The 26,472-nt window shown below is 42.3% G+C and overlaps 1 protein-coding gene across 7 annotated transcripts in view; it reads right to left on the bottom strand.

Annotated features, from left to right (window-relative positions):
* Positions 1–26,472, bottom strand: part of RAB3B (RAB3B, member RAS oncogene family) — an 82,057-nt gene that overhangs the window by 13,870 nt on the left and 41,715 nt on the right. For all 7 annotated transcript variants that reach the window (XM_063427814.1, XM_063427813.1, XM_063427816.1 and 4 more), the window contains one exon: positions 667–785. In XM_063427814.1, coding sequence (XP_063283884.1) covers positions 667–785 — 119 coding nt within the window. The remainder of the gene's footprint in view (positions 1–666; positions 786–26,472) is intronic.

Below are 26,472 nucleotides of genomic sequence, written 5' to 3' on the forward strand. Positions count from 1 at the left end.
AAGTGATATATATATCCATGGTTACTTGACTTTCCAAGTGATTTGAAAAGCCTAAGCCTCCGTGAGCTGGGGGGAGGGGGACATCCTATTCAGGTGGCTTAGAGATATTTTTCCAAATCAGCTATTTTGATCAGGAATTAGGAAGTCTGTTGTCAACTCATCGAAACTCAGTAATTACTCAATTACCCCTTCGTTCTCATAGGATTGTTTTTTCCTACAACAAAACGTGCTGTGCAGACAGTGCAGCTCGCAAATTGTTTGCATGGATTAATTAGAATGGGATGACAATTGGGATGAAGAATAAAATATAAATAATTCATCTTTTGTTAACATTCAATAAACCATTATTAAAAAAAATAGGACTGTGTCTTGCACAGTATGCTGCTAGCCTAGACCACAACTCAGATAACGCTTAAGATTTAAACCTCAGTAACATTTAAGACGGGCTGCGTACAGAGAGGTGGACTTGCAAAAGCTGCAGACATCAGGTCGTCAGAAAAAGCACCTGCATGCTGAATTAAATGCATGAGCGGTTTCAGTGAGGGTACATCTACTAAATAGTGATTTTTCATTTTGTTCCCAATGGGGTGTTCCATTAATGTTTGTTTTGGTGCTGTACAGATTAAGATTTTCGGGAAATATTAAGAAATAACACTAGGTGCATACCAGTCTTGGACAGCAGTATATGAAGCCTCATTTGTAATATCGTACATTAGAATAAATCCCATAGCTCCTCGATAATAAGCTGTTGTGATGGTCCGGTACCTTTCCTGTCCCGCTGTGTCCTAAAAAAAACATTTCAATGGGAGAAACAAAATGTTAGACTTTAAGCAACAACCTCAAACAATCTTTTGTCTCGTTTATCTGCAATAATAAATGTGTATTCCTTCCTAGATCATCAAGATTAATGGTCTCAGCCAAACCAATGCTTTCCCGTAGGATATTATTGTGACGCTTGTGCACATGGGCTGTAAAAGCCTGAGCTGCATGATGCTATGCCAGTTTCACTTGACTATTTTAGCTGAAGCACCTCAGACTGACAGCCACTAGAGGCATTTAAACCCTGCGAAACAGCACTTGTTTTTAGTTACAGAATTAAAGCGACAGGGACATGGCACCCAGACCACATCGTTGAGACAAAGTGTCCCTTTAAACTACAATAAATGTATTTAGAAATCAGTTCATGTTCTACATAACGTTTTAACTGCATAACTTAGTATCAAGTTACCGAAACAGTTCCGCCCTTTGTCACTCCCCCACTCACACCCCTAAAATTAAAGTGTTTTTCTATCAACATTAAAATATTGGGAGGTGCCATTTGCTCCCATTACAAAGAAAAGGACAGCTCCATCAAGTATGGAGGAGGTGACCGTAGAAGTTACAAAATGGGGGGGGGGGGGGAAGATGTCAGGGTATCAAAGATAAACAACAACTTTTAGTTTAGCTTAGCAATTTAAAGATATCATTGGACCTGTAAATTATCCATAATTTATAGAAACATGGAATGTGACGGCAGATAAGAACCGTTTGGCCCATCTTTCATAAATACCTGGCCTTATCTTATATCTAGGATAGCCTTGTGCCTACCCCACACATGCTTAATGGGATACTATCGTGCCAGTAATACAAAGCTGTATTCCAGGCAGAATCACTCCCCTCTCTCGCACTCCCCCCAACCCGGGAAATAAAGGGTTAAAAAACATTTATTTACTTACCTGATCCCAACGCCGATGTCCCTCTGCACTGGGTCGACGCTCCGCCCCCTCCTCCTTCTTACGACGAGCGGGCTCTAATGCGCATGTTCGGTGAATGCTACGCACGCATTAGACCTCCCCATGGGAAAGCACTGAATCAATGCTTTCCTAAAGGGGAAAAATCTGATGCTGGATGTCTTCATGCAGAGCATGAGGACGTCCAGCGTCAGATAATGGACCAAAAGTCCATTTCAATCCAGGATGCCCTCTAGTGGCTGTCTGGTAGACAGCCACTGGAGGCAGACTTAGTGCTGCAATGTAAACATTACAGTTTCTCTGGAACTACAATATTAAATTAAAGGACCACTCTAGGCACCCAGACCACTTCAGCTTAATGAAGTGGTTTGGGTGCCAGGTCCCTCTAGGATTAACCCTTTTTTTTTTTTTTTATAAACATAGCAGTTTCAGAGAAACTGCTATGTTTATACTGAGGGTTAATCCAGCCTCCAAAACCTCTAGTGGCTGTTTCATTGACAGCCGCTAGAGGCGCTTGCGTGCTTCTCACTGTGAAAATCACAGTGAAAGCACGCAAGCGTCCATAGGAAAGCATTGTAAATGCTTTCCTATGCGACCGGCTGAATGCGAGCGCGGCTCCTGCCGCGCATGCGCATTCAGCCGATGACGTCGCAAGGAAGAAGGAGAGGAGGAGGAAAGCTCCCCGCCCGGCGCTGGAGAAAGAGGTAAGTTTAACCCCTTCCTCCCCCCAGAGCCCGGCGGGAGTGGTTCCCTGAGGGTGGGGGCACCCTCAGGGCACTCTAGTGCCAGGAAAACGAGTATGTTTTCCTGGCACTAGAGTGGTCCTTTAACATTGCAGTACTCCGGGCAATAGGGACACTGTACCCAGAACACTTCAATGAGCCGAAGTTGTCTGGGTGCCTACAGTGTCCATTTAAACTCCCTCACTGTGTTAACCTCTACCACTTCAGCTGGAAGGCTATTTCATGCATCCACTACCCTCTCAGTAAAGTAATACTTCCTGATATTATTTTTAAACCTTTGCCCCTCTAATCTAAGACTATGACCTCTTGTTGTGGTAATGTTTCTTCTTTTAAATATAACAATGTGCGCAACATCGACAGTGGACTGGAATGCCTGAACAATGATGACTTCACTGTACTAGTCAGTGGGGTGCTAGACGCCGTTGAGTGAGCATGTGTACTATTTGTCTGTCACACTCAAAATGAATGAGTAGAGACCTACAGTCTTCTCAAGGTCGCTGAATCTTTGAAATCTAAGATTGCCATTTTAAAGCCCCTGTAAATTTGCTCACAAGTAATGCTCAGTGACTCAGTAACCATCTGCAATTCACTGTCTAGTTACCAGTCTTCATTTAACAAAGCATTATAATCAGACACTGAAACCCTGCCAGTCTGACATTATAAGGACAGCCACAGTAATTTCCTGTTTTGTCCAGGTAGACACCCTCTTATTGGAGGCAACAGATGGACATTTATAGAATGTTCATCATTGAGATAACAAAAAAAAAAAAATCATCCAATTTGTGAACAGTCACAAATCAAAGGGCCTGAGTCGGGTACAAGATATAGAAAAAGGGTTTTAATTAGCTGTCTTTGAAATTCCAACATAACAGCTTAAAAGCCTCCTCTTTACGAGAGCAGATCTGTCCTTTCGGATGGAGTAAAGGTGTCTGTCAATTGTACTGCGGGTCAGGTTAATTCTCGTTGGCAAGTCATTCTGCTAATAGCCTGATACATTTGCACCGAGTGATTCAGCAGATAGAGCTATTATGCGGAGCAATTAACCGACTCTAAATGAACATTCTACATCTGAAGGTTAAAGACATTTTACTGAAAATGTTCTGTATGGCATCAAATTTAGCCCCTGAAGTGGAAATACGAAGCAGAATAAACAAAAAAGGAGAGAGCAGACACTAACGCCAGGTATATTGAAATATGTCAGCGAACAAAGCCGAGGACATTGTGCAATGTAAAGTGAATAAGTATATATCAATCCAAATCCCGCCGCACTGCACTCAGCTTTCAGCTCAAAGTTCAGTCAATATGCGCAGTGTCCCAAACCATCAAGTTTATTAGCTGAAATGTGAATTATTGTGAATTAAAAGTGAAATTTCATAGGCCACAACAGCGAAATTGGAAAACATGACCCATGTTTTCACTTTGGCTATTTCGGGTCTAAAATGTGAAATTTACTATGAATTCTGGCAATTCACACGTTAATGTGTGTTTTTGTAACATTGAGAAAATGTAGCTAAATACAGATTGCACCAGGACTGAAGGATCAGCTCATCCCAACAACTATCATCAGACCCGGCCGGAACCCTTACCCACCTCGGTGAGGGTCACCCAATAACTGGTTGGCTGGGGATGATAGGAGAAAAAAAATCAAATTTTAAAAACGTGTAAACTCTACTCAGAAAGCCAATTACAACACACACTCACTGCCTCACTGGCCATTTTAAGACACTATGTTGTGCCAGAAGGTAGACCAGCTCTCCGTCAGATTGCTAGACTCATTGGGCAGACTTTTGCCAGCCACAAACCTATCTGTCAAACCTGCAGCCCTGTTATCAGGCACTCTGTCCCAGGATAGTGTGGCTAGTCTGTGTGCCTGTGTCTGTTACATTATTATCTCCCAGTATAATGGACACAGCCTTTCCTTCAAACCAATAATTCACTGAAACCTGGGCTTATCTGTCAGACACAGCCATCTGGAGAAACCAAGCCATATCCTGGGGTCTCACAGATAAAAGAAATAACACAGACTTTTACTGATTTTAAATATTGATTTAAATCAATCAGTAGGAGTAATATATATATATATATATATATATATATATATATATATAATTAATTGTGCTGCAAACACTAACCATCTCCAACATAAAAGCACTTAAACATTGGAATGCAACACCTAGCATTCAAAACCAGTCTCTGCAATAATACGTAGTTTCATATAGGTCGGTTTAAGTTCAACCTTTCATATACCTGTTCCCAGTGTTTATTCAGAACAAGACAAAAATCCTAAAATAATTTGTAATCTGTGCTGCAAAGAGGAGGAAAAAAGTCTTCAGTCTGGCAGTCAGGTTTGTCTTTGGATGAACTAGCTGTCAGTGCACTGCATGTTATCTATTAAATCTACTGAAGATTTTACTTTGACAAAAAAAACTTATATTCTGAAAACAGTGACTTGGTGATTGCATGTTCATAGTCGCACATATGCCAAAGAGTCTTCCAAACACAAGATTGGATAAAAGTTATGAGAACTAGCTTAAAGGGACACTATAGTCACCAGAACAACTATAGATTAATGTAGTTGTTCTGGTGAGTATAATCATTGCCTTCAGGCTTTTTAATGCAAACACTGCCTTTTCCTGGCGTTGGAATAAAGTTAAAGAGACATTCTGAATTAAACAGAATTTGCAATAAAGGAAGTATAAACATTAGCTGACTTATTACAGGAAGTGTTTAGGAAGGCTGTGTAAGTCACATGCAGGGAGGTGTGGCTACAGCTGCATAAAGAAAGTGATTTTTAAGTCTTAAATGGAAGAAAATTGAGCATAGTTTACTGCAGGTTCATGATCTATAACCTAAACCTGCTTCATTAAGCTAAAGTTGTTTTGGTGACTACAGTCCTTTTCAGTCCCATGGGAATAATCTAAAATAAAGGAGCATGTCTAATTTCAATATATATATTTGTTTATTTAATTTAATTAAAATGTCCCACTTTAAGAGAGGCAGTCTCTCTTTTGGGCCAAAATCAATCTTACTGTCTTGTCTATTGCAATGTCCATCTTTTCCAACTTGAAGAAACACTCCTAACACCATCAACACCCAATGGGCAAGGGGCAGAGAGCAGCCTACTAGGATGGAAGAGGCAGATAGTGGCACCTGGTGGGAACCAGATAACAAGTCAATGCGTTATAAAATGGTTTCATTATGGGAGGGGCAACTGGCACTCCAGCCACTATAACCACTACAGTCCACTGTTTTGGTCCTTTGGAGTCCTTTTACAGAGTTCTACACCAATAATACCTCGACACAGACATTATGTGGATGGACAGACAAATCAGGTGTAATTCTCGTGAAAAATACAGTTTCTGAAAGGCATAAAATGTCTTTAGAAAAGAGTAGGAATTTACCTTCAACTAATTTTTCCCCTTGCAAAGAATTATTTCACATTGAAGATTTGGCACACAGGTATTTCAGTGATACAAAATAAAAAGGTGTTTTATTCTCTCATTCACACTTCAACACCCAGATTATCGCCCCAATTTCTGACAATAACACATGGGTACGAAGGTCTAAATTTGCAGTTCTAAATTCACAGTCTCAACCATGTCTTACGCATCATTCTGAATGTTATTTTTTTTTTTTTGGAGCTAGCCTGTGACTCACATCAATTCAGAGCTAGATTATACAGCAGGGTAACTGATTAACTTAAAGTTAAACTTCGCCATCCATAGTGACTTGCAACGTGCGTCGTTTTCCAGCCAGTCTGGTTGGCGTGTGCCAGTATCGAGAATATTCCAAGAAGCTATTTAAAATAATTATGTTCAGGTGTTGTAGCTATTCACTACCCTGCTGTCATATTTGGCAAGTTTGTATAACCCACTGTCCCCAAGTGATTTTAATGGAGGTTCGGTCCATTTTGCGGGCAACAGTCTAATACACACATGTTCCGTTTAAAGCCTAGCTTCCATTTATGACGTATTTGATGCAGGGGTGAACTTGTAGATGCAGTGATTTATTTTTTTCAGACTGATCTGCTTGGAAGATGCTAAGTGAACGGAGACAAGGGACCTCCATGCACCATAACACATGCAAATAGTAGTAATGTATCCTTTGGGGTGTTTGTGAAAGACTAAATAAATACAGACAGAGATCTAAATTGCACAGTGAAGATTATGCACTGAAATCCTAAGCAGAGAAAATTAAAAACTAAATGGTGAAATTTCGATTAAAAAAAATTGTTGATCGGCAAAACATCTTTATTTTAAAGATATAAGAAATTTGAGATTCAAGAAAACATAAAAATACATGTGAAAGTATTATTCGAAGAATACATATTTATTTAAATGACTTCTTAGTGCAGGCAAACCCACAGTACATCTTATGGACTGTGTGGAGGATAGAGGCCGAGAGGATAAATGATAAAAAAAAGGAGGAGAAGAATTAACAGAAGAGTGCGTTCTCTTTTTTTTTTTCATTTGATAAAAGTGCCAATTGTAGTCGAAATTAGCTCTTTCATACCACGTCCCCATACATATTTCAGTGAGTTTTAAACCACCCATCCATGTGACCCCTAGGTTGACCTATAGTACAATTAGCCCACGTTAAATTAACCCCTTATTTATATCCGGTTCAGGAGGAAACGTACATGGTCCAGGGAGACATTGTGAAGTCATTGAAGTGTTGCAGGATGTCAGAATAAACTCCCACTACATCCCTAATTATCCAGGGAGCTGCCATACCTCTACACGCAGATTCACACAGCATTCTACAATCTTTTAATACTTCCTAAATGTATTATTATAAATAAATATTATTTAATTGGACAAATAGTATATTGGAATGATACTGGCATTCATGTAATGACACATTTACTAAGCAAAATAAATCCAAGAATTAAAAAAAATCCCAATTTAAAATGGGCATTGCCTGCATGGGCGTTAATAATACACTAATTTCACTATGTCGGGATTATATTGTTTCTCATATTGATTGGACTAACATTACATATGATGACCTTTGCATAGTGCCTCCAACTCATATTTAAAACATCCTCTATTCTTTAGAGCTCAGTGTTTTCAATAACAGATTATACTAAGCGGAGAATCACCTTCACTCCATAATTCTGTTTATCTAATAGAATTTATTTATACCCAACTGTTTTGCATCTGCATCACCGGACTAATAATCTTTAATCTACAGTGTATATAATGGCTTGCAAAGCATCATGGGAGCTGTAGTCCTATTTTCAGCTTTTTATGTAACATGTTTATTAACTAAACTCTGAACTGTAGCAAATTGAAACGAGAACTGCGTAATTCAGGTTAACTGTTGACTTGCAGAATTTTTCCAAATTTTTATTTGGAATTTAGAGAATAAACCCCCTAAGACTTCGAATGCTGGGAATTTCCAATCCAAATCTTCAATTTGGCACGTTATAATACTGCAATCTCTCCCGACATGGAGCTGTCAAACAATGACCCCACACAATGTCTGGAAGTTCAATACATGTCTGTTTTGATCTGGTCAAATACGTCTAAAATTCAAAGCAGGTCCTCCCAGCATCGGCATAATTCTTCGTAAATAGCTGCAAAATGACAGCACCCCTGGGAGAATGAGACAGAGAATAAGAAGAGAAATCACAGAATACTAATGAAAGACAGGCCACGGAATGAGAAAACCAGGGATTCATTTTAATCCATTTCTTTGTTACAATCTACTTATATGCAATGGGATGTAGAGAGTTGGAATAGGCAGTGGGGTTTTCAATATACACAGAAATTTAATGAATTGAAATCAAATTGCATACCTCCCAAGTGTCTCTAATTAGGAAGGACAGTCCCTATTTTAGACCCAAATCCCTCTGTCCCTCATTTCTAGGAGCTCCATATTGTTGGTGTGTCTGAGTGTATAGCAGAGCTCCATAGCAATAATTCTCCCAATAAAAACTACTCTTTAACCCCTTAAGGACACATGACATGTGTGACATGGCATGATTCCCTTTTATTCCAGAAGTTTAGTCCTTAAGGGGTTAAACTACAGTCAATCTGTTTAGAAATTAGTCTGTGTAAAGAATATAGATTGTTCTTGATTTAAGTTACATTTTAGTTACATAAATTGTTATTAGTGAGTCACTAAAATGTCTCAGCACAGCCCTGCTCCTGGCCACACTCCCACTCACACCCCTAAAATTAAAGCGCCCCTCTTTATCCATTTAAAATGTTGGAAGGTGTGAAATTGCAACATCTAGCCAAAATGTGCTAGTTCGAAAAAATAAAATCATCCAACTCCACTATAGTCACCACTTAGTTATATGAGCCTGAACTTTGGTTTTCACTTTGCTACAGTTCACTGTTTAGTGAATAAGACCCAGTGCTTTTGTTGACACGTGTTACTTATTCATATTATTAGCAATACATTAAAAATACTGCAGTCTATAGATTATCTCTGGTGCAACAAGAATATCAATTCACAAATCAAGAAAGAATTCCAAAGGAACCGCTGATTATTGAATTGATTTTCCTACTGCAATCATGCATAGTGCTACATTTTATTTGCCCTATCCTGTCCGTTATCGGCTACCCTGTTCAACATATATACAAGGTTACTCACTAATGTTTGTCAACTGTGGCCTAAAATCTAAAAATCAGTTTGAATTTCAGAAAATTCACACTGAAAACATATCTGACTTGGAGAATTCAATTTTGTTTAATCAATTTCCAGACAATTTTGTAAATAACGATTTGCTGTTTATAACAGGATAATATGGTTGCTTCCAATGTAGAATTGCGTGGATTTTGTCGAGAAACGTTCCACCTGAGAACCATATAATTACATGACGATGGGCTAAAACGTATAACTTGTAGCAATGAAGCAGTAGCTGAGCATTACGGCATGTAGGTGGTTAATGGTGCAGAGAAGGTGTTATATGGGTGAGTTCCTAAATAAATGGCTTGGAGTTTATTTTTAGCCGTGCCAGCTGCTCCAGGCTCAAAGCGATCGGTTAGCACGGATGAGAAGGGGGATTAGCTGTGACTCAAAGCCCATACATCATATTAAATGAACGATGGGTCGCTGATAAAGACATGCTGCAGTCACACTGTCCCAGCTGACGTCAAAGCTCCTTATCGGTTCCATATCACCAGCGGCACCTGGTAGAAAGGCAATCGTATCTGTTCCCATAACAACTGCACCTCAGGATCTGCCAAAACTCCACTGATAATCTCACACATGACGTGCTTAACAATAACAATCCTAAAATAACACACTAACAGTCGTAGAACTATGACAACATTAAAAGCAATACACTCCTGTCATTACCTGTCTGTGCGATCAAACTCCATTCGTAGAACTAGTAGATACAGTAAGAATTACACGCACCAATTCCTATAACAGTATACATTCATTGTAAAACATAAAATAACTCTAACTTCACAGGTTACATTACAGTAGGGGGAGGTACAGTAGGTGCAGTAGGTATACAGTGTATGTATATTGTATTCATATAGCACTAACAGGTGTACTTGGTACTTTACAGGTTACATTACAGTAGAGGGAGATACAGTAAGTGCAGTAGGTATACAGTGTATGTATATTGTATTCATATAGCACTAACAGGTGTACTTGGTACTTTACAGGTTACATTACAGGAGAGGGAGATACAGTAAGTGCAGTTGGTATACAGTGTATGTATATTTTATTTATATAGCGCTAACAGGTGTACTCAGCACTTTACAGGTTACATTACAGTAGAGGGAGGCACAGTAAGTGCAGTTAGTATACAGTGTATGTATATTTTATTTATATAGCGCTAACAGGTGTACTCAGCACTTTACAGGTTACATTACAGTAGAGGGAGGTACAGTAAGTGCAGTTGGTATACAGTGTATGTATATTTTATTTATATAGCGCTAACAGGTGTACTCAGCACTTTACAGGTAACATTACAGTAGAGGGGGGTACAGTAAGCGCAGTAGGTACACAGTGTATGTATATTTTATTTATATAGCGCTAACAGGTGTACTCGGCACTTTACAGGTTACATTACAGTAGAGGGAGATACAGTAAGTGCAGTAGGTATACAGTGTATGTATATTGTATTCATATAGCACTAACAGGTGTACTTGGTACTTTACAGGTTACATTACAGTAGAGGGAGATACAGTAAGTGCAGTAGGTATACAGTGTATGTATATTGTATTCATATAGCACTAACAGGTGTACTTGGTACTTTACAGGTTACATTACAGTAGAGGGAGGTACAGTAAGTGCAGTAGGTATACAGTGTATATATATTTTATTTATATAGCGCTAACAGGTGTACTCGGCACTTTACAGGTTACATTACAGTAGAGGGAGATACAGTAAGTGCAGCAGGTATACAGTGTATGTATATTGTATTCATATAGCACTAACAGGTGTACTTGGTACTTTACAGGTTACATTACAGTAGAGGGAGGTACAGTAGGTGCAGTAGGTATACAGTGTATGTATATTGTATTCATATAGCACTAACAGGTGTACTCAGCACTTTACAGGTTACATTACAGTAGAGGGAGATACAGTAAGTGCAGTAGGTATACAGTGTATGTATATTGTATTCATATAGCACTAACAGGTGTACTTGGTACTTTACAGGTTACATTACAGTAGAGGGAGGTACAGTAGGTGCAGTAGGTATACAGTGTATGTATATTGTATTCATATAGCACTAACAGGTGTACTTGGTACTTTACAGGTTACATTACAGTAGAGGGAGGTACAGTAGGTGCAGTAGGTATACAGTGTATGTATATTGTATTCATATAGCACTAACAGGTGTACTTGGTACTTTACAGGTTACATTACAGTAGAGGGAGATACAGTAAGTGCAGTTGGTATACAGTGTATGTATATTTTATTTATATAGCGCTAACAGGTGTACTCAGCACTTTACAGGTTACATTACAGTAGAGGGAGGTACAGTAAGTGCAGTAGGTACACAGTGTATGTATATTTTATTTATATAGCGCTAACAGGTGTACTCAGCACTTTACAGGTTACATTACAGTAGAGGGAGGTACAGTAAGTGCAGTAGGTATACAGTGTATATATATTTTATTTATATAGCACTAACAGGTGTACTCAGCACTTTACAGGTTACATTACAGTAGAGGGAGGCACAGTAAGTGCAGTAGGTATACAGTGTATGTATATTGTATTTATATAGCACTAACAGGTGTACTTGGTACTTTACAGGTTACATTACAGGAGAGGGAGATACAGTAAGCACATTATGTATACAGTGTATGTATGTTTTATTTATATAGCGCTAACAGGTGTACTCAGCACTTTACAGGTTACATTACAGTAGAGGGAGGCACAGTAAGTGCAGTAGGTATACAGCGTATGTGTATTTTATTTATATAGCGCTAACAGGTGTACTCAGCACTTTACAGGTTAAATTACAGTAGAGGGAGGTACAGTAAGTGCAGTAGGTATACAGTTTATGTATATTATATTTATATAGCACTAACAGGTGTACTCAGCACTGTACCGGTTACATTACAGTAGAGGGAGGTACAGTAAGTGCAGTAGGTATACAGTGTATGTATATTATATTTATATAGTGCTAACAGGTGTACTCAGCACTTTACAGGTTACATTACAGGAGAGGGAGGTACAGTAAGTGCAGTAGGTATACAGTGTATGTATATTGTATTTATATAGCACTAACAGGTGTACTCAGCACTTTACAGGTTACATTACAGGAGAGGGAGGTACAGTAAGTGCAGTAGGAATACAGTGTATGTATATTTTATTTATATAGCGCTAACAGGTGTACTCAGCACTTTTCAGGTTACATTACAGTAGAGGGAGGCACAGTAAGTGCAGTTGGTATACAGTGTATGTATATTTTATTTATATAGCGCTAACAGGTGTACTCAGCACTTTACAGGTTACATTACAGTAGAGGGAGGTACAGTAAGTGCAGTAGGTATACAGTGCATGTATATTTTATTTATATAGCGCTAACAGGTGTACTCAGCACTTTACAGGTTACATTACAGTAGAGGGAGGTACAGTAAGTGCAGTAGGTATACAGTGTATGTATATTTTATTTATATAGCGCTAACAGGTGTACTCGGCACTTTACAGGTTACATTACAGTAGAGGGAGGCACAGTAAGTGCAGTTGGTATACAGTGTATGTATATTTTATTTATATAGCGCTAACAGGTGTACTCAGCACTTTACAGGTTACATTACAGGAGAGGGAGGTACAGTAAGCGCAGTAGGTACACAGTGTATGTATATTTTATTTATATAGCGCTAACAGGTGTACTCGGCACTTTACAGGTTACATTACAGTAGAGGGAGGCACAGTAAGTGCAGTAGGTATACAGTGTATGTATATTTTATTTATCTAGCGCTAACAGGTGTACTCAGCACTTTACAGGTTACATTACCGTAGAGGGGGGCACAGTAAGTGCAGTAGGTATACAGTGTATGTGTATTTTATTTATATACAGCTAACAGGTGTACTCAGCACTTTACAGGTTACATTACAGTAGAGGGAGGTACAGTAAGTGCAGTAGGTATACAGTGTATGTATATTATATTTATATAGTGCTAACAGGTGTACTCAGCACTTTACAGGTTACATTACAGTAGAGGGAGTACAGTAAGCACACTATGTATACAGTGTATGTATATTGTATTTATATAGTGCTAACAGGTGTACTCAGCACTTTACAGGTTACATTACAGTAGAGGGAGGTACAGTAAGTGCAGTAGGTACACAGTGTATGTATATTTTATTTATATAGTGCTTACAGGTCACTTTACAGGTTACATAGTTGTTTTTTTTTTTTTTTTTTTTTTGCTGTTAAACTGACCTATGTTCATGAGCTGTGATGATCTTTGTAGGGTTCAATGCTTTTCAAAGAGAAACTTTGGAGACCTGCAACTCATCCGTGGTAATAGCCACAGCACCGCCAATCAAATTCTGATAGAGAACCATCGAATCCAGTGCTTTTACTTTGAGAGGCACAGCGAGGGTGATGTCACAGGATGTGAACACCTTTATTTAAAAGTCTTCATAAGGAAGCGCCTCTTGTATCTGCCATTCTGACGATCATTAGAGAAGTCTTCTATGACAAATGTAAACACTGCCATTTCTAACAAACAGCAATAATTGACATTGTCAGAGGAAAAGTACAGCATCTATGCACCAAAACCACTACATCAATATTTTGGCGCAAAGAGTGCTTCTTTAACTACTTCAGTCTGAAGATTGTAAACGTTAAATATTTACGGGGCATTAACACAGATATTTATTATTTTTAACAGAACCAACCAATACACACCACAATCCCGAGGAATGGCCGTCACACAGACGGGGATTGGGATTGACTGGTGAGTGTGTATTTTTGATGCAGGCAGAGCCCACGCTCAGGTTATTACCCTATTTAAGAACCCAGGCAGCAGGCACTGCAGATTGAAATGAAGTTCTGCTTGGCTGAGCTAGTTATCAGCTGCAGGCTCCCGGAGACAGGTGAACAGCAGATACAGGTCACTGACTGGCAAAGCACTATAGAAAAGATGGGGGGACCTATACATATTGCATACATTAACTCTCTCACTGCTGGCGAACAAACCTCGAAAACAGGCGGGTGATCATCATTAGTTTTAAAAATAAACAAACCAAAAATAAATGCTTTTCATTATTTATAATGTAAATACAAGCACCATGTGTAAATGTATATAAAGGGAAGGTCCATCCTTATGTTGGGAGAAATATTTAATTTGTGAAATGTAAATTCTATTCCTCTCTCAATCTATAATTGGTTTGCAATTCTTGCAGCACAGTCATATCTCGGAGTTTCATCTCTCCCCCTCTGAATACAATGTCAGTGAAGTATCACCCCTGGTGCTTTAGAAGCAGTCCTGACCCTTAGTGGTTTTTTTTTCCCAATTCCATTTTCCAATTGCTAAAATGGTCCACTTTCACCCAGTGCCTTACAGCCGCTCACAGGAAAGGAAACGTAAATATGTCAAGGCCTGAAAAGCGTAATATTTGGGACTATGGATTCTACATAAATGGAATTATTTACTAAAATGGGATTTGTAGAATATTGACAAAGAAATTGCAAAAGTTAGAAGGTGCAAAACTGTCAGATCTCCTGGGGCTTTCATTGATACTTGGGCATTATCTAAATACAGTCAGATTTAATGTACATAATGTCTAGTGAGGGAAATTATAAAAAGCAATATAATATATTCAGAAATTGTAAGAAGATGGGTTTTACATAAAGTGTAGCGCCCATGAAGCTTCAAGATGGTGGCGCTGGAACAAGGGAAAGGTAAGTATTTATCTATATTTTACATTGAGTGCACTATGTATTTGAAATATAACGTATTTAATTTATATGGTATCGGTTTAAGGTAAGTTGATTGTTTTGACAACAGGTTCAATTTAAAATGCTTCTTAAAATTTTAGTATGTGCCATCAGAACCCAGTACAATCAAGGCACAGCTAGGGCACACAATGCAAATAAGGAGAACTGAATCCATGTTTAGTTTCTCCTCTTCCACTATGTTCCTTAGCCGAAAAGGGCAACATTTGTAATGATGGCCGACAAGAAATAAAGATGAAGGATATCAGTTCTAGTAGAGATTTGTGTATTTTTGTGCCAGGATACCAGGATAAGAGATGCAAATTATAAAATAGAAACTAGTAATGACTAGAAAGAAAAAAAAACACAACAAACAGCAAACTTTCAGTTAGTTATCAGATTGTGCAGAGAAAAAACAAACCCAGCAACAAAACAAAAGACGTAACTCGATAAAGAGACAAGTCTATCTGAAAGCTGTCAAAGATAATGAGCAGCTACATGACGAACACATCAAATGTCGGCATGCATCTATTAGAAATCTCACTGAATTTTTTTTTTTTTACATGTGAATGTATATAGATTTTCTTTTTGTCAGGAAAGTGTAGGAACCTTAATGTACAGCCCTTTCCGTGTACCGGTCCTTAGAGTGGCCGGATTAATGATGGACAATGTTAGAGAGAATAGCCGGGATCAAGGATAGGAGAAAACTGGATAACAGTAAACTAGCCGAGATCAAAGGAGTACAGAGATCGGGATTGACGTAAAACAATCCAAGAATCAGATACCAGAATAAGGATACACAAAAACACACTTTTGGGTTAAATAGAACCACAACAAGGTAACATGTAGTGAGAGAGGCCAGTATAAATAAGATGGACTTCATTCCTGTTGGCCCACGTCATCCTCGAATTTTATATGATTCATGGATGGTACAAGAGCCTTATAGGCTGCTTACAGGCGTCATAAGATCGGTCCGGCGAATTTGGCATTCTGAGCCGTATTCAAGTGCACATAAGTGATGCAAAAGTGTACAACATGCTTGAGGTGCCCCAACAGCATTTCGCAAGTTAAGCAACACATATATTCAACAAAGGGGTCGCAGCTGCGACTGGGCCCGTCACTGCCACCCTGCAGACCCCTGCGACCGGGTGCCCGCCACCATGTGTTGTGGCCCTGGCCCGCGCGGTATAACCGCCGGGGCCGCATTGAAGGGCAGGCCCCGCCCCCAAAGTTTTATTTGTCACTAGGTTAAATGTTGTATGTATGTTATTATTCCGAAATACATGCTTTGTGTGTGTTCTATAAGTTTTATGTATGTTACATTGATCAAACACATGCACGTTAGGTGTGTTTGCATGTATGTGCACCTATCAAGCAAGTAAAAGTATAAAGAGGATAGAGGTAATTTTTACATTGTGCAGTGTTAGCAAACTGCTATCAAATGAATCCATAAAATGTTAAACTATAATTATAAATGTAACAGTGATACAGTTATAGCACTGTTCAGTCCAGTGGTGTACCCTGCACTATACCTCCCAAGTGTCCCTATTTAGGAGTAACAGTTCCTACTTTGAGCCGAAATCCCTCTGTCCCTCTTTTCTATCCTAATGCCCCATTTTTTCTAGAAACACTATATTGTTGGTGCAACAAAGCAGCACTCTAGTGAATACATTACTAACACACAGACACTTAAACAGCATTAGATATGTTTAACACCCTTCTTTGTCAGCACACTCTATAGGAGATACTAATGGCTGGGTTTGTTAAGATGGCATTTACATAGGCTCAATGGGGGGGATAAGCTTGTTGTTTGCCAAGTCAGCACATTTCCGTATTTAGGAAATAAGGCCCCTGCGCTGCTGTGTTGACAAGATAGAAATCTGCTTTTCTACTCCAAACCAATTACCGGTAATTGGTTCCTGTTTACGCTCCACATCTACCAATTTGGCAAGCTATAATTTTCACCCATGGGGACTTTTGACAGAGGTCTCTCCGAAACGTAGTCATTCAGCTTGCATTCGGGAAACGATGTTAATCTGTATCTGTTTATTTTTAAACAGCGCACTTTCTCTCCTGGAGGTTTTAATTAACAGCAGCAGACGGGATGAATCGCATGATGGAAAAAGCTGTGCAGGTCTAACTCCTTATCAGAGCAGCTCATTATTACGCGGTTTGCACAAGAGATGACTATCGCATCACCCATATCCGAGTCTCTTTGTAAAGAAAGAAAATACAAAATCACAGCACCTGTTCAAGTAAAGCCAACGAGTAAATGAACTTTAGCCTTCCATCTGTTATACACACTCAGCTAAGACGGATGTTTTCCACATCGAGGCAGTTGTACATTGCATGCTCAATTGCCAACTGACTTGCTAAGCATAGTCCTTAATAGCTACATTTTCACGGCTATTACTTGTTACAGTTAACATAGAAGCATAGAATGTGACGGCAGATAAGAACCATTCGGCCCATCTAGTCTGCCCAATTTTCTAAATACTTTCATTAGTCCCTGGCCTTATCTTATAGTTAGGATAGCCTTATGCCTATCCCACGCATGCTTAAACTCCCGCACTGTGTTAACCTCTACCACTTCAGCTGGAAGGCTATTCCGTGCATCCACTACTCTCTCAGTAAAGTAATACTTCCTGATATTATTTTTAAACCTTTGCCCCTCTCATTTAAGACTATGTCCTCTTGTTGTGGTAGTTTTTCTTGTATCCTCCTTTACTGTGTTGATTCCCTTTATGTATTTAAATGTTTCTCTCATATCCCCCCTGTCTTGTCTTTCCTCCAAGCTATGCATGTTAAGATCCTTTAACCTTTCCTGGTAAGTTTTATCCTGCAATCCATGAACCAGTTTTGTAGCCCTTCTCTGAACTCTCTCTAAGGTATCAATATCCTTCTGAAGATATGGTCTCCAGTACTGCGTACAATACTCCAAGTGAGGTCTCACCAGTGTTCTGTACAATGGCATGAGCACTTCCCTCTTTCTGCTGCTAATACCTCTCCCTATACAACCAAACATTCTGCTAGCATTTCCTGCTGCTCTATTACATTGTCTGCCTACCTTTAAGTCTACGTTTTGAAGCCTATCAGAGCCCTTCTAAAAACTATTTTTTTTTTTTTTTTTTTTATTTCTTTATTTTTCATCTTGACAAAAATGGCATTATGACAGTGGTAATATGGCTTGTGCAAAAGCCCATAAGATCGCAAAAACGATATACATTGTTACATATATATAATACGTCTAAACATTACATCTCTTATCCTCTGGGTCGTCCCGCATCGCCATTTGTCAAGGGTTTTTTATTTTTTGGTGAAGAATAACTACAATGGTATTGTCAGTTCCGTTTGTCCTAACAGTTGCAATTGTGCGAGGCACTATAGGGGAGCAAAAAACAGTAGGGGTCTTTGCATATCAAATCAATCTCGTTCCCCTATGTCCCAGTTTAATAGGACCGGTGCTTGTCTCAACAAAACAAATCGCGTACGGTCGGTAGCGTACACTATCTGAATCTAACGGTACTAAACATACATCATTCTATCTGAAATCGCTCATAATGTAGTAAGGTAGTGTTTGTGTCGTGAGGGAACTCTGTCTTCCGTCCCTTGTGGTTTGTCCCTGGGCCGGCCAGGGGTTCTCCCTATTGCTATTAAACTAGGTTCGGGACTCAGTTCCCCCACGATATTGTGAACCAAGGAGAAAAAACGAAGAGATAGAAAAGAAGAAAGAAAAGTAGAGAGGAGGAGGGAGGGGGCAGGGGAGGGTTGCACGTCAGGTCGGAGCGGTGTGAAGTTCTGTAGGCGACATCCATGTTTTGTAGACCCTCTTCTGGGGTCGTCACCAACTAAGGGGGTCGGCAATGAATCGCATCATCTGCGAGGGTGCTGCTCTGCCATGGTTCCCACAATTTTTCAAATCTGGACATTGACCCCCTTACCCGTGCGGTCAAACTGTCCATTAAGTACACTTCTTTAATGTTGGAGAGTACCCTTCGTATGGGTGGCGTGTCTGTTTGTAGCCAGGTCAACGCTACTGCTCTCCTAGCGGCTAGTGTGATCTTATGGATCAGATTCTGTTCTAACTTCGTCCAGTCATCTAAAGATCTGTTGAGTAGATACGTCCAAGGGTCTAGTTTGGGCGCTCTGTGGAAAATCACGTTGATTAGGTCTCGTATTTTCGTCCAGTAGGTCTGCATGTGCAGGCATTCCCACCACATGTGGATATAAGTGCCTTTTAGGCCGCATCCCCTTCAACAAGTGTCTGTCTGTGTCAGTTTCATGCGGTGTAATTTGGCCGGGGTGGTGTACCACCTGAACATTGTTTTTAGGGACTGTTCTTGGAGGGAGACACAGATGGATACTGCATTGTTTGCTTCCCAAATTTCCCTCCACTCTATCCCCTCCAGGGTCTCCCCCAAGTCCTTCTCCCAGGCATCTGCATAGGCTAGGGTTCCCCATTCCTTTGTTTCTGAGCATATGTGTGAGTATATCGTGGTTATTAAACCCCGCTGTGTGGTTTCGTTAAGGCACATCCTTTCTAAGAAAGTTTGTGGCCCCCTGGCGGCCTGTTGCACCTGTGGGTGTTGTACATAATCCCTAATTTGCAAGTACCGAAAGAAATCTGCGGGGGTGAGGTGTGACAGCTGTTTTAGGTGGTCGAAGGTGACCAACTGGCCGTGCTCAAACATCTGGCATATCCTCTGAATTCCCACTTTCTCTAGGTTCGTAAAATCTCTCGCTACCATTCCAGGGGGGAAAGCTCTGTTTCTCAGGATGGGGGTCAGTGGTGATGGGGAGGATGTTAATTTATATTTGTGAGCAGAGGCGTCCCAGATTCTCAGGGAATTAAGTATGGCCGGGCATGTAGTCCGTAGGATAGGCCTATCTACCTTGGGTACCCAAATGTGGTACTGAGGAAGGTCCGCACATGTCAGGAGAGATTCCAGGTCCACCCATCTCCTAGTGTCCAAGGGCGCGTGCCACATGGTCACTTGCGCGAGTTGCGCGGCTAAGTAATAATAGTATAGATGTGGAAGGCCCAGCCCTCCCCTCTGTTTCTGTCTGTACATGACATTTCTGGAGATCCTATGCCGACAGTTATGCCATATGACGTCACTTATTGCTTTTTGTAAGTGAGCTAAGTCGGATTTTAAAAGTTTTGTGGGCAGTGCCTGGAAGAGGAATAAAATGCGGGGCAGGATATTCATTTTAACTGCGTGTATGCGCCCTATCCAGGAGATGGGTCTGTCTTGCCACTTTTCCATGTCCTGTATTAGGGCTCGTATGAGCGGGACGTAGTTAAGTTGATGGATTTTATTAGGGTCACCTGGCAGTTGTACTCCCAAGTACTTTAGCTGGTCTTTGACTATGGGGATGTTGTATGAGTTACCCAATGCCGCCGTGTCCTCCGCAGACAGGCCCAGCGGGAGGGCGCTAGATTTTTCTAGGTTTGCCTTGTAGCCGGAAAAAGCGCTGAATTGCGTGAGGACTTCTTGCAGGGCTTCCAAGGAGTCCCTGGGCTTCGTAAGGGTCAGTAGAACGTCATCCGCGTATGCGGAAACTAGGAACTCTTGGCCTCCGACTGCGATCCCTGTTATTCGTGGGTGTTTTCGTATGGCCTGTAGGAGTGGTTCCAGCGTCAGCACGAACAGTAGCGGGGATAGGGGGCATCCCTGCCGTGTCCCGTTTCCCAATCTGAAGGGTTTTGGCCCAGTTCCGGCTATCTTAACCTGTGCGGATGAGTGTTCGTACATTGCTCTGATTGCCGTCACGTAGCGTTCAGGGAATCCTAAGTGTTCCAAAAGATGGAACAGGTAAAGCCATTCAACCCTGTCGAAGGCCTTCTCAGCATCTATGGAGACCAATAGTGTCAGTTCGTCGATGGTCTTTTGTCTCCAGATGAGATCGATGTTTCTTCTGGTGTTCTCAAATAGTTGCCTGTCGGGTATGAATCCCACTTGGTCCGGGTGTATCATTGTTGTCAGCGCGGGGTTGAGGCGATTTGCTAGGATTTTTGCCAGGATCTTGATGTCGTGGTTAATCAGGGATATGGGCCTATAATTTTCGGGTAGTAGAGGGTCCCTGCCTGGTTTTTGAAGAAGGACAATGTTGGCCAGGGACATCTCGCCTTCTGAGTTCCCGCCATCCATGAGGTTGTTGAAAAGTCTCTCCAGTTTTGGTGAGAGTTCCTCTTTGAATGTTTCATAATAGGGGCTTTGTTGCTTTTGAGTTCTGTGATCGCCTTGTCTATTTCGGCGACCGTAATAGGGTCATTTAAGAGTGATGCCGTAGCAGACGGAAGTTTTTGCAGGTCAAGGTCTTTCAGGAATGTGTGCATGCGTTTTGTCGCGTCTTCCTGGGAAGAAGGATCCCTGGTCGTATGATTGTATAGCTTGTTGTAGTAATCTGTGAAAACCTGGGCTATCTCAGGTGGGGTACTCTTGATGGAACCATCCGAGTTTTTAATTGTGGTGATAAGAGTACTGTTCTGTCGTGGACGAAGGGTCCTGGCCAACAGTGTGTCCATCTTATTCGATTTTTCATAGTAGGTCCGTTTGGTCCACGACATGGCTTTAGCTGCGTCATCCAGTAGGAGTTCCGAAATGGAGCTTCTGGTCTCTCTCAGTTGTTCGAGGAGTTGCGTGGTTGGCACCGTCTTATGTTGTTGTTCGATTTTCCTCAGGGCCCCCAAGAGTTGCTGTAGTTTCTTCATCTTTTGTGCTTTTTTCCTAGATGCCAGTTTAATGAAGGTGCCCCTGATGACCGCTTTATGAGCCGCCCATATGATGCTTGGAGACATGTCCTCCGATTCATTCGCGATAAAGTATGCTTGTATGTCGTTGCGCAGTTCTGCCTGCGTGCCTTTGTCTCGCAGTAGGTAGGAGTTCATCCTCCAGTTCCACGGTGCTGCAGTGCATAGGTTGCCCAGGGTCAAGGATACATCAGCGTGGTCAGACCACGTAATGGAACCGATCCTCGAGTCCACCACTCTGGCCATGCTGGTGTTGTTCACTAGGAAGTAGTCTATCCTGGAGTAAGTCCCGTGAGGGGCAGAGTAGAATGTGAAGTCAAGGTCGCCGGGGTGTTGAGCCCGCCACACGTCTACCAGTCCAGTGCCTCGGATAAAGTCGTTGAGCATCTTGTCTTGGCTTCCCCTTCCCTGTGATCTCTGTTGGCCCGCTCTGGAGCTCCTGTCTGCGGCTGGACACGGCACGGCATTAAAGTCTCCCCCCATTATGATCATGCCGTAGGGTAGGGCCTGTATCTTAGTGGTTAGGTTCTCCCAGAAGGAGGTGTCGGGAGTGTTAGGGGCATAGATATTGATCAAGTGGATTGGGTGCGAGTACAGTGTACCGGAGAGGATTACGTATCTCCCCTCCGAGTCCAGCTCCGAGGACAGTACGTGTATCGGACACCTGCTATGTATGAGAATGGCCACCCCGTTACCCTTGCGGTGTGATCTGGCTTCATATGATGTGGGGAACGTGTGATCTTGAAGGCGGAACGCAGTGTTTTTGGAGATGTGTGTTTCTTGTAGGAAGGCTATGTCCGAGCCAAGTCTCTTAAGTTCCCTGAACATCAGTCGTCTCTTTTTGGGGGCATTTAGCCCTTTAACATTTATAGAGGTCAACTTCAAGGCCATCTTTTCAGTCTAGTAGTGTGCCTACCAGTGTCTAGAGAACTCCCAATCAATCTAGTCGGGCTATCGTCAGAGCGGGTGGATGACACCTTGTTGAGACTTCTGCCGCTAACCGATCCTGCGGAACAGATAAGGGGAAGCAGGGAGGGGAGGGTAAGGAAGAGATACAGTGAAGAAAGAGAGAAGAATAGAGTCAATTGACTGGTCTTACCCGTCGTCAGTCCGGTGTGGGGTGCGGATCCCGGATCCATGTTCCCGATGTGGGGAGTGTAGAGATCGGGTTCCTGTATCGTGGGGGTGACCACACCGTGTATAGGTCGCCTAAAACGTGCTAAGTGGTTAATTCTGGCAAGATATAAAGGGGAGAAGTCACGCCCTGCAGCTGTTAGGGGTGACCCAGGCTGTGAGCCAAGTGGTGAGCCCGCGGCGCTACCCTGGCCGACCCAGTGTTCCGGGGCGAGTGCTGTGTCGTGCGTGGTGTGTAGGATGGGTGAGGATGTCCTGTCAAACCGTGACCTAGGTGCTCCCACCGTATGGCTGGGTGCCATTGCTGGGGGCGTAGTTACCAATATCTGAAATTTCGAACACACAGTAGAAGACATTACATAGCATAACCATTACGTTCTATTTACGTAAGCAACATATAACAAGGCTTGAACATGGGTATATATACATGGCTGCGCCCCCACCCCACCGTTGCTGTCGTCTCACTGTGGTCTGCTAAGGTAGTTGAGTCTGCAAGCCGTCATTGGGCCTTTCTCTTGTCCCCATAAGTAGGACTGTAAGGGGGGGGGAGGGGGGGCTAAGGTGTCCGGTCATGGGTCGGGTGTTCCTCAGATCTGGGCCGTCCACCTGTCCCTTCCCTGGGCAAATCATAGGGTGATGGTAAAAAGGGGGGGGGGGGGCCTGCAGTGTCTGGTGGGTATGTACTTGCACAAGTTAAATGTCGGGTGCCGTGAGCGCACTGTGGTAATCGTGGCCGTGTCTTGTGGGTTGCCCTACCCCCCCCTCATCCCTGTACAGCTCCTCTGGACGTCTTCTAACCCCTGCCTAGGCAACTTATGCATTTATCCAAGTGGGTACATAAACAAACTTTCAACATAATCGTCAACATTTAAAGCAAAACATTAGTTTCAATATTTCCATGCAGCAGGGCCTCGGGGTTGGGTAGTGGTAAAACCCCAGCGTTGCCGGGTATTGGCATGCCGGTTGAGTCCCCCATGTTGGGTGGCGTCAATGCCACTTTCACGACAGTGGATCGCGGCCTCATCCCAAGGCCCTGTCCCGGTGTGGCATGACTCTCCCCATGGGGGGTCCCAGGCATTGAAAACACCAGTGTCCCCTCTCCCCGATCCCCCCCCCCAGGTCCCCCGCCCAACGTGAGCCGGGGACCGGAGGCAGGAGAAAAAAACAAAAAAAAAGAGAAAATAAAGGGGGCATAGTCTACTATGGTTTCAGTGCCGGTGCTGTTGCTGTGGGGGCCGACAAGTGGGGCTTTTCCATTCCAGGGCCCTTTCAGGTAAATGTCTCCCTCATCCCCACCCCAACTCCAGGATTTTCCCGCCCGTGTCTCGAGGTCAGCGGCTGATCAGCCTAGGGGGAGGACCCGTGGGCCCCCCTATAATGGAACCCCAGTACCTCATTCCCCGATGGTCTGCCACTCTCCTGGGAGGGGTTGAAGGTCAGTTGTGCCAGTCAGCGTTGCAGGGACTTGCGGTGGTGCCTGGATCCCCAGGTCCGCGAACAAGGCGTTGGCGTCGTCTCTGGGCTGTAAGATATGGGTCTTGCCATTAAGAAAGGCCAGCAATTTAAAGGGGTAGCCCCATGCATACCGCACATTAGCCAGCCTCAGGGTCTCCGTGATGGGCCTCCATTCACGCCTTCTATGAAGTGTAGCCGGGGCTAGGTCCTGGTATAGCGTCAGGTTGGCTCCTTGATAAGAGATCGAGCCATCTCTCCCCCGCCTGAAGAGCGCTTCTTTGGTCTGGAAGTGCAGGAATCTGATAATGATGTCCCTTGGGACATTTGTGTCCAGCCTTCTGGTGCGGAGTGCTCTATGGGCCCTCTCTATATGCCAGAGGTGGTCCGGCAGGCCAGGCAGCAAGGGTTTGAGGATGGTGGTAACGATATCAGTTACTGGGCCCTCTCCTGAGTTTTCGGGCAGGCCTCTGAGGCGTACATTGTTGCGGCGTGACCTGTTCGCCATATCCTCTATGGCCAGTTCTGCCGCTGCCATCCTGGTGGTTAAGTGATTCACCTGGAGTATAGCTGTGTTGTGGGCCGTTGTTGTAGCCTCCAGGCGGGATTCCAGCCTCGTGGTGCGGTCGCCAAGGGCCTGGATTTCCCCACGCAAGACTCGCGTTGAGCGCTCAATTTCCCCTGCGAGGTATGTCTTAACCTCGGCCAGGGTGTTTAATATTCGCGCTGTGTCCGCTGTTCCCGCCGTTCGCGGGGATCCACCCGGCGCGGCTGTAGCTGGGGAGGTAGCCGTGTCCGCATCAGTGTCGGCGCCATCTTGCGGGCCCGCGGGTCCGGCACGAGGGGCCGTGAAGAACTCTGCTACTGAGGCGCCCGTTTCCGGGCCCTTCTTTGGGTGTTTCTTGGTTGGCCTCTTCTCCATGGTAGTGAGATCCCCGTGAGTTCGCTTAGGGGGTTTTAGCACGCTAATATTGGCTTTCTACGGTGAGGTCGGAGCGGAGCTCTAGGTAGTCGCGTCCAGCTCGCTCCGTGTCCAGGCCACCCTAAAAACTATTTTTATTAGTTGTTATCTATATATTTCCCCTAGGAAATTTTTTTGTGGAACTTCAGAGAAAAGACGTACATTAACACGGGGACATTCAGACACCTATTTTTTTTTTCTTTATTGAGAAAAATTCTTAATACACATTTACAGTTAAAAGGGGATAACATTTGGCCTGGGGGAGACAAGTGCAAATCAATGGGGAGTTTCTGAACATTCAATTCACAGATCCGAGGAAATATCCGAGTGGACAAGTTGAGAGCACGCCTCAAAACAACTTTGTAGTTTCATCAGGTCATATCAAAAAGTTATGGAAAAGTGGCTAGCAGAAGGGTAAAGAACATGGAGGATGAGGGGAATACAACTCCTTAAATGCACAGGTCCCAGACAGTCGACAAGAGTGCCTGAGTGCTTCCTGACATCGCTTTGTCTGTATTCTAAGTATTCCATCTTAATTATAGGGCATTACATACACCATAGGTCTGACATTTTTAAAGAAAGCTTCTTAAGTGTTAATGAATACACCTTGTAGCTATGGTCCGCAAAATGCCAATGTGGTATTTTTGTAGCAAGGATTGTCTGTTTTTCTCGCCAGCAGCTAGTAGCTGAGATTGCTTGTTGTATGTTATTGTATGTTATTTTCTCCAATTGACATTACACTTGTAAATAAAGGCAGCGGTATACTACCAATATACAATCTATTGCATTGTTTCACGTATCAATACGACAATTTCAGAGGACTTTAAAATAGGATCCGTACTTCACGTTGGACTGAGCTAAGAACACCTGCTCTATCTATGGCTTACTTATCACTATATTTATGTCCATGCATGTACCGCATTTCATCTTGTTGTATATGTATTTTATTTAATCCATTACGCTATTTATTCTGTACTCATAGTTTATGTATCACCATGACAACTCAGAAGGGCTAGAAACAGCACTTCACATTGGATTGAGCTGTGACTACTCATCATATTTATGTACACTATTGTATTTATGTCTAGAGGTTTGTATTTCATTCTATTTATGTTATGTATTTAATTTTACACATGAGTTTGATTATTTTTTTTACCATAGCAATTGTGTACATTTTTTCATGAAGTTTTGATATCCATATTATTCAGCTATTTGGATTTTACGATAGATCGTCTTTTAAGACAAAATTTAAAAATCTTACTATGCCACAAATATAAGCTCTTCTCCTTAAAAATTAAAGGGACACTATAGTCACCAGAACAACTACAGCT

Source organism: Pelobates fuscus, chromosome 7 (genome assembly GCF_036172605.1).
Source record: "Pelobates fuscus isolate aPelFus1 chromosome 7, aPelFus1.pri, whole genome shotgun sequence".
NCBI lineage: Eukaryota > Metazoa > Chordata > Amphibia > Anura > Pelobatidae > Pelobates > Pelobates fuscus.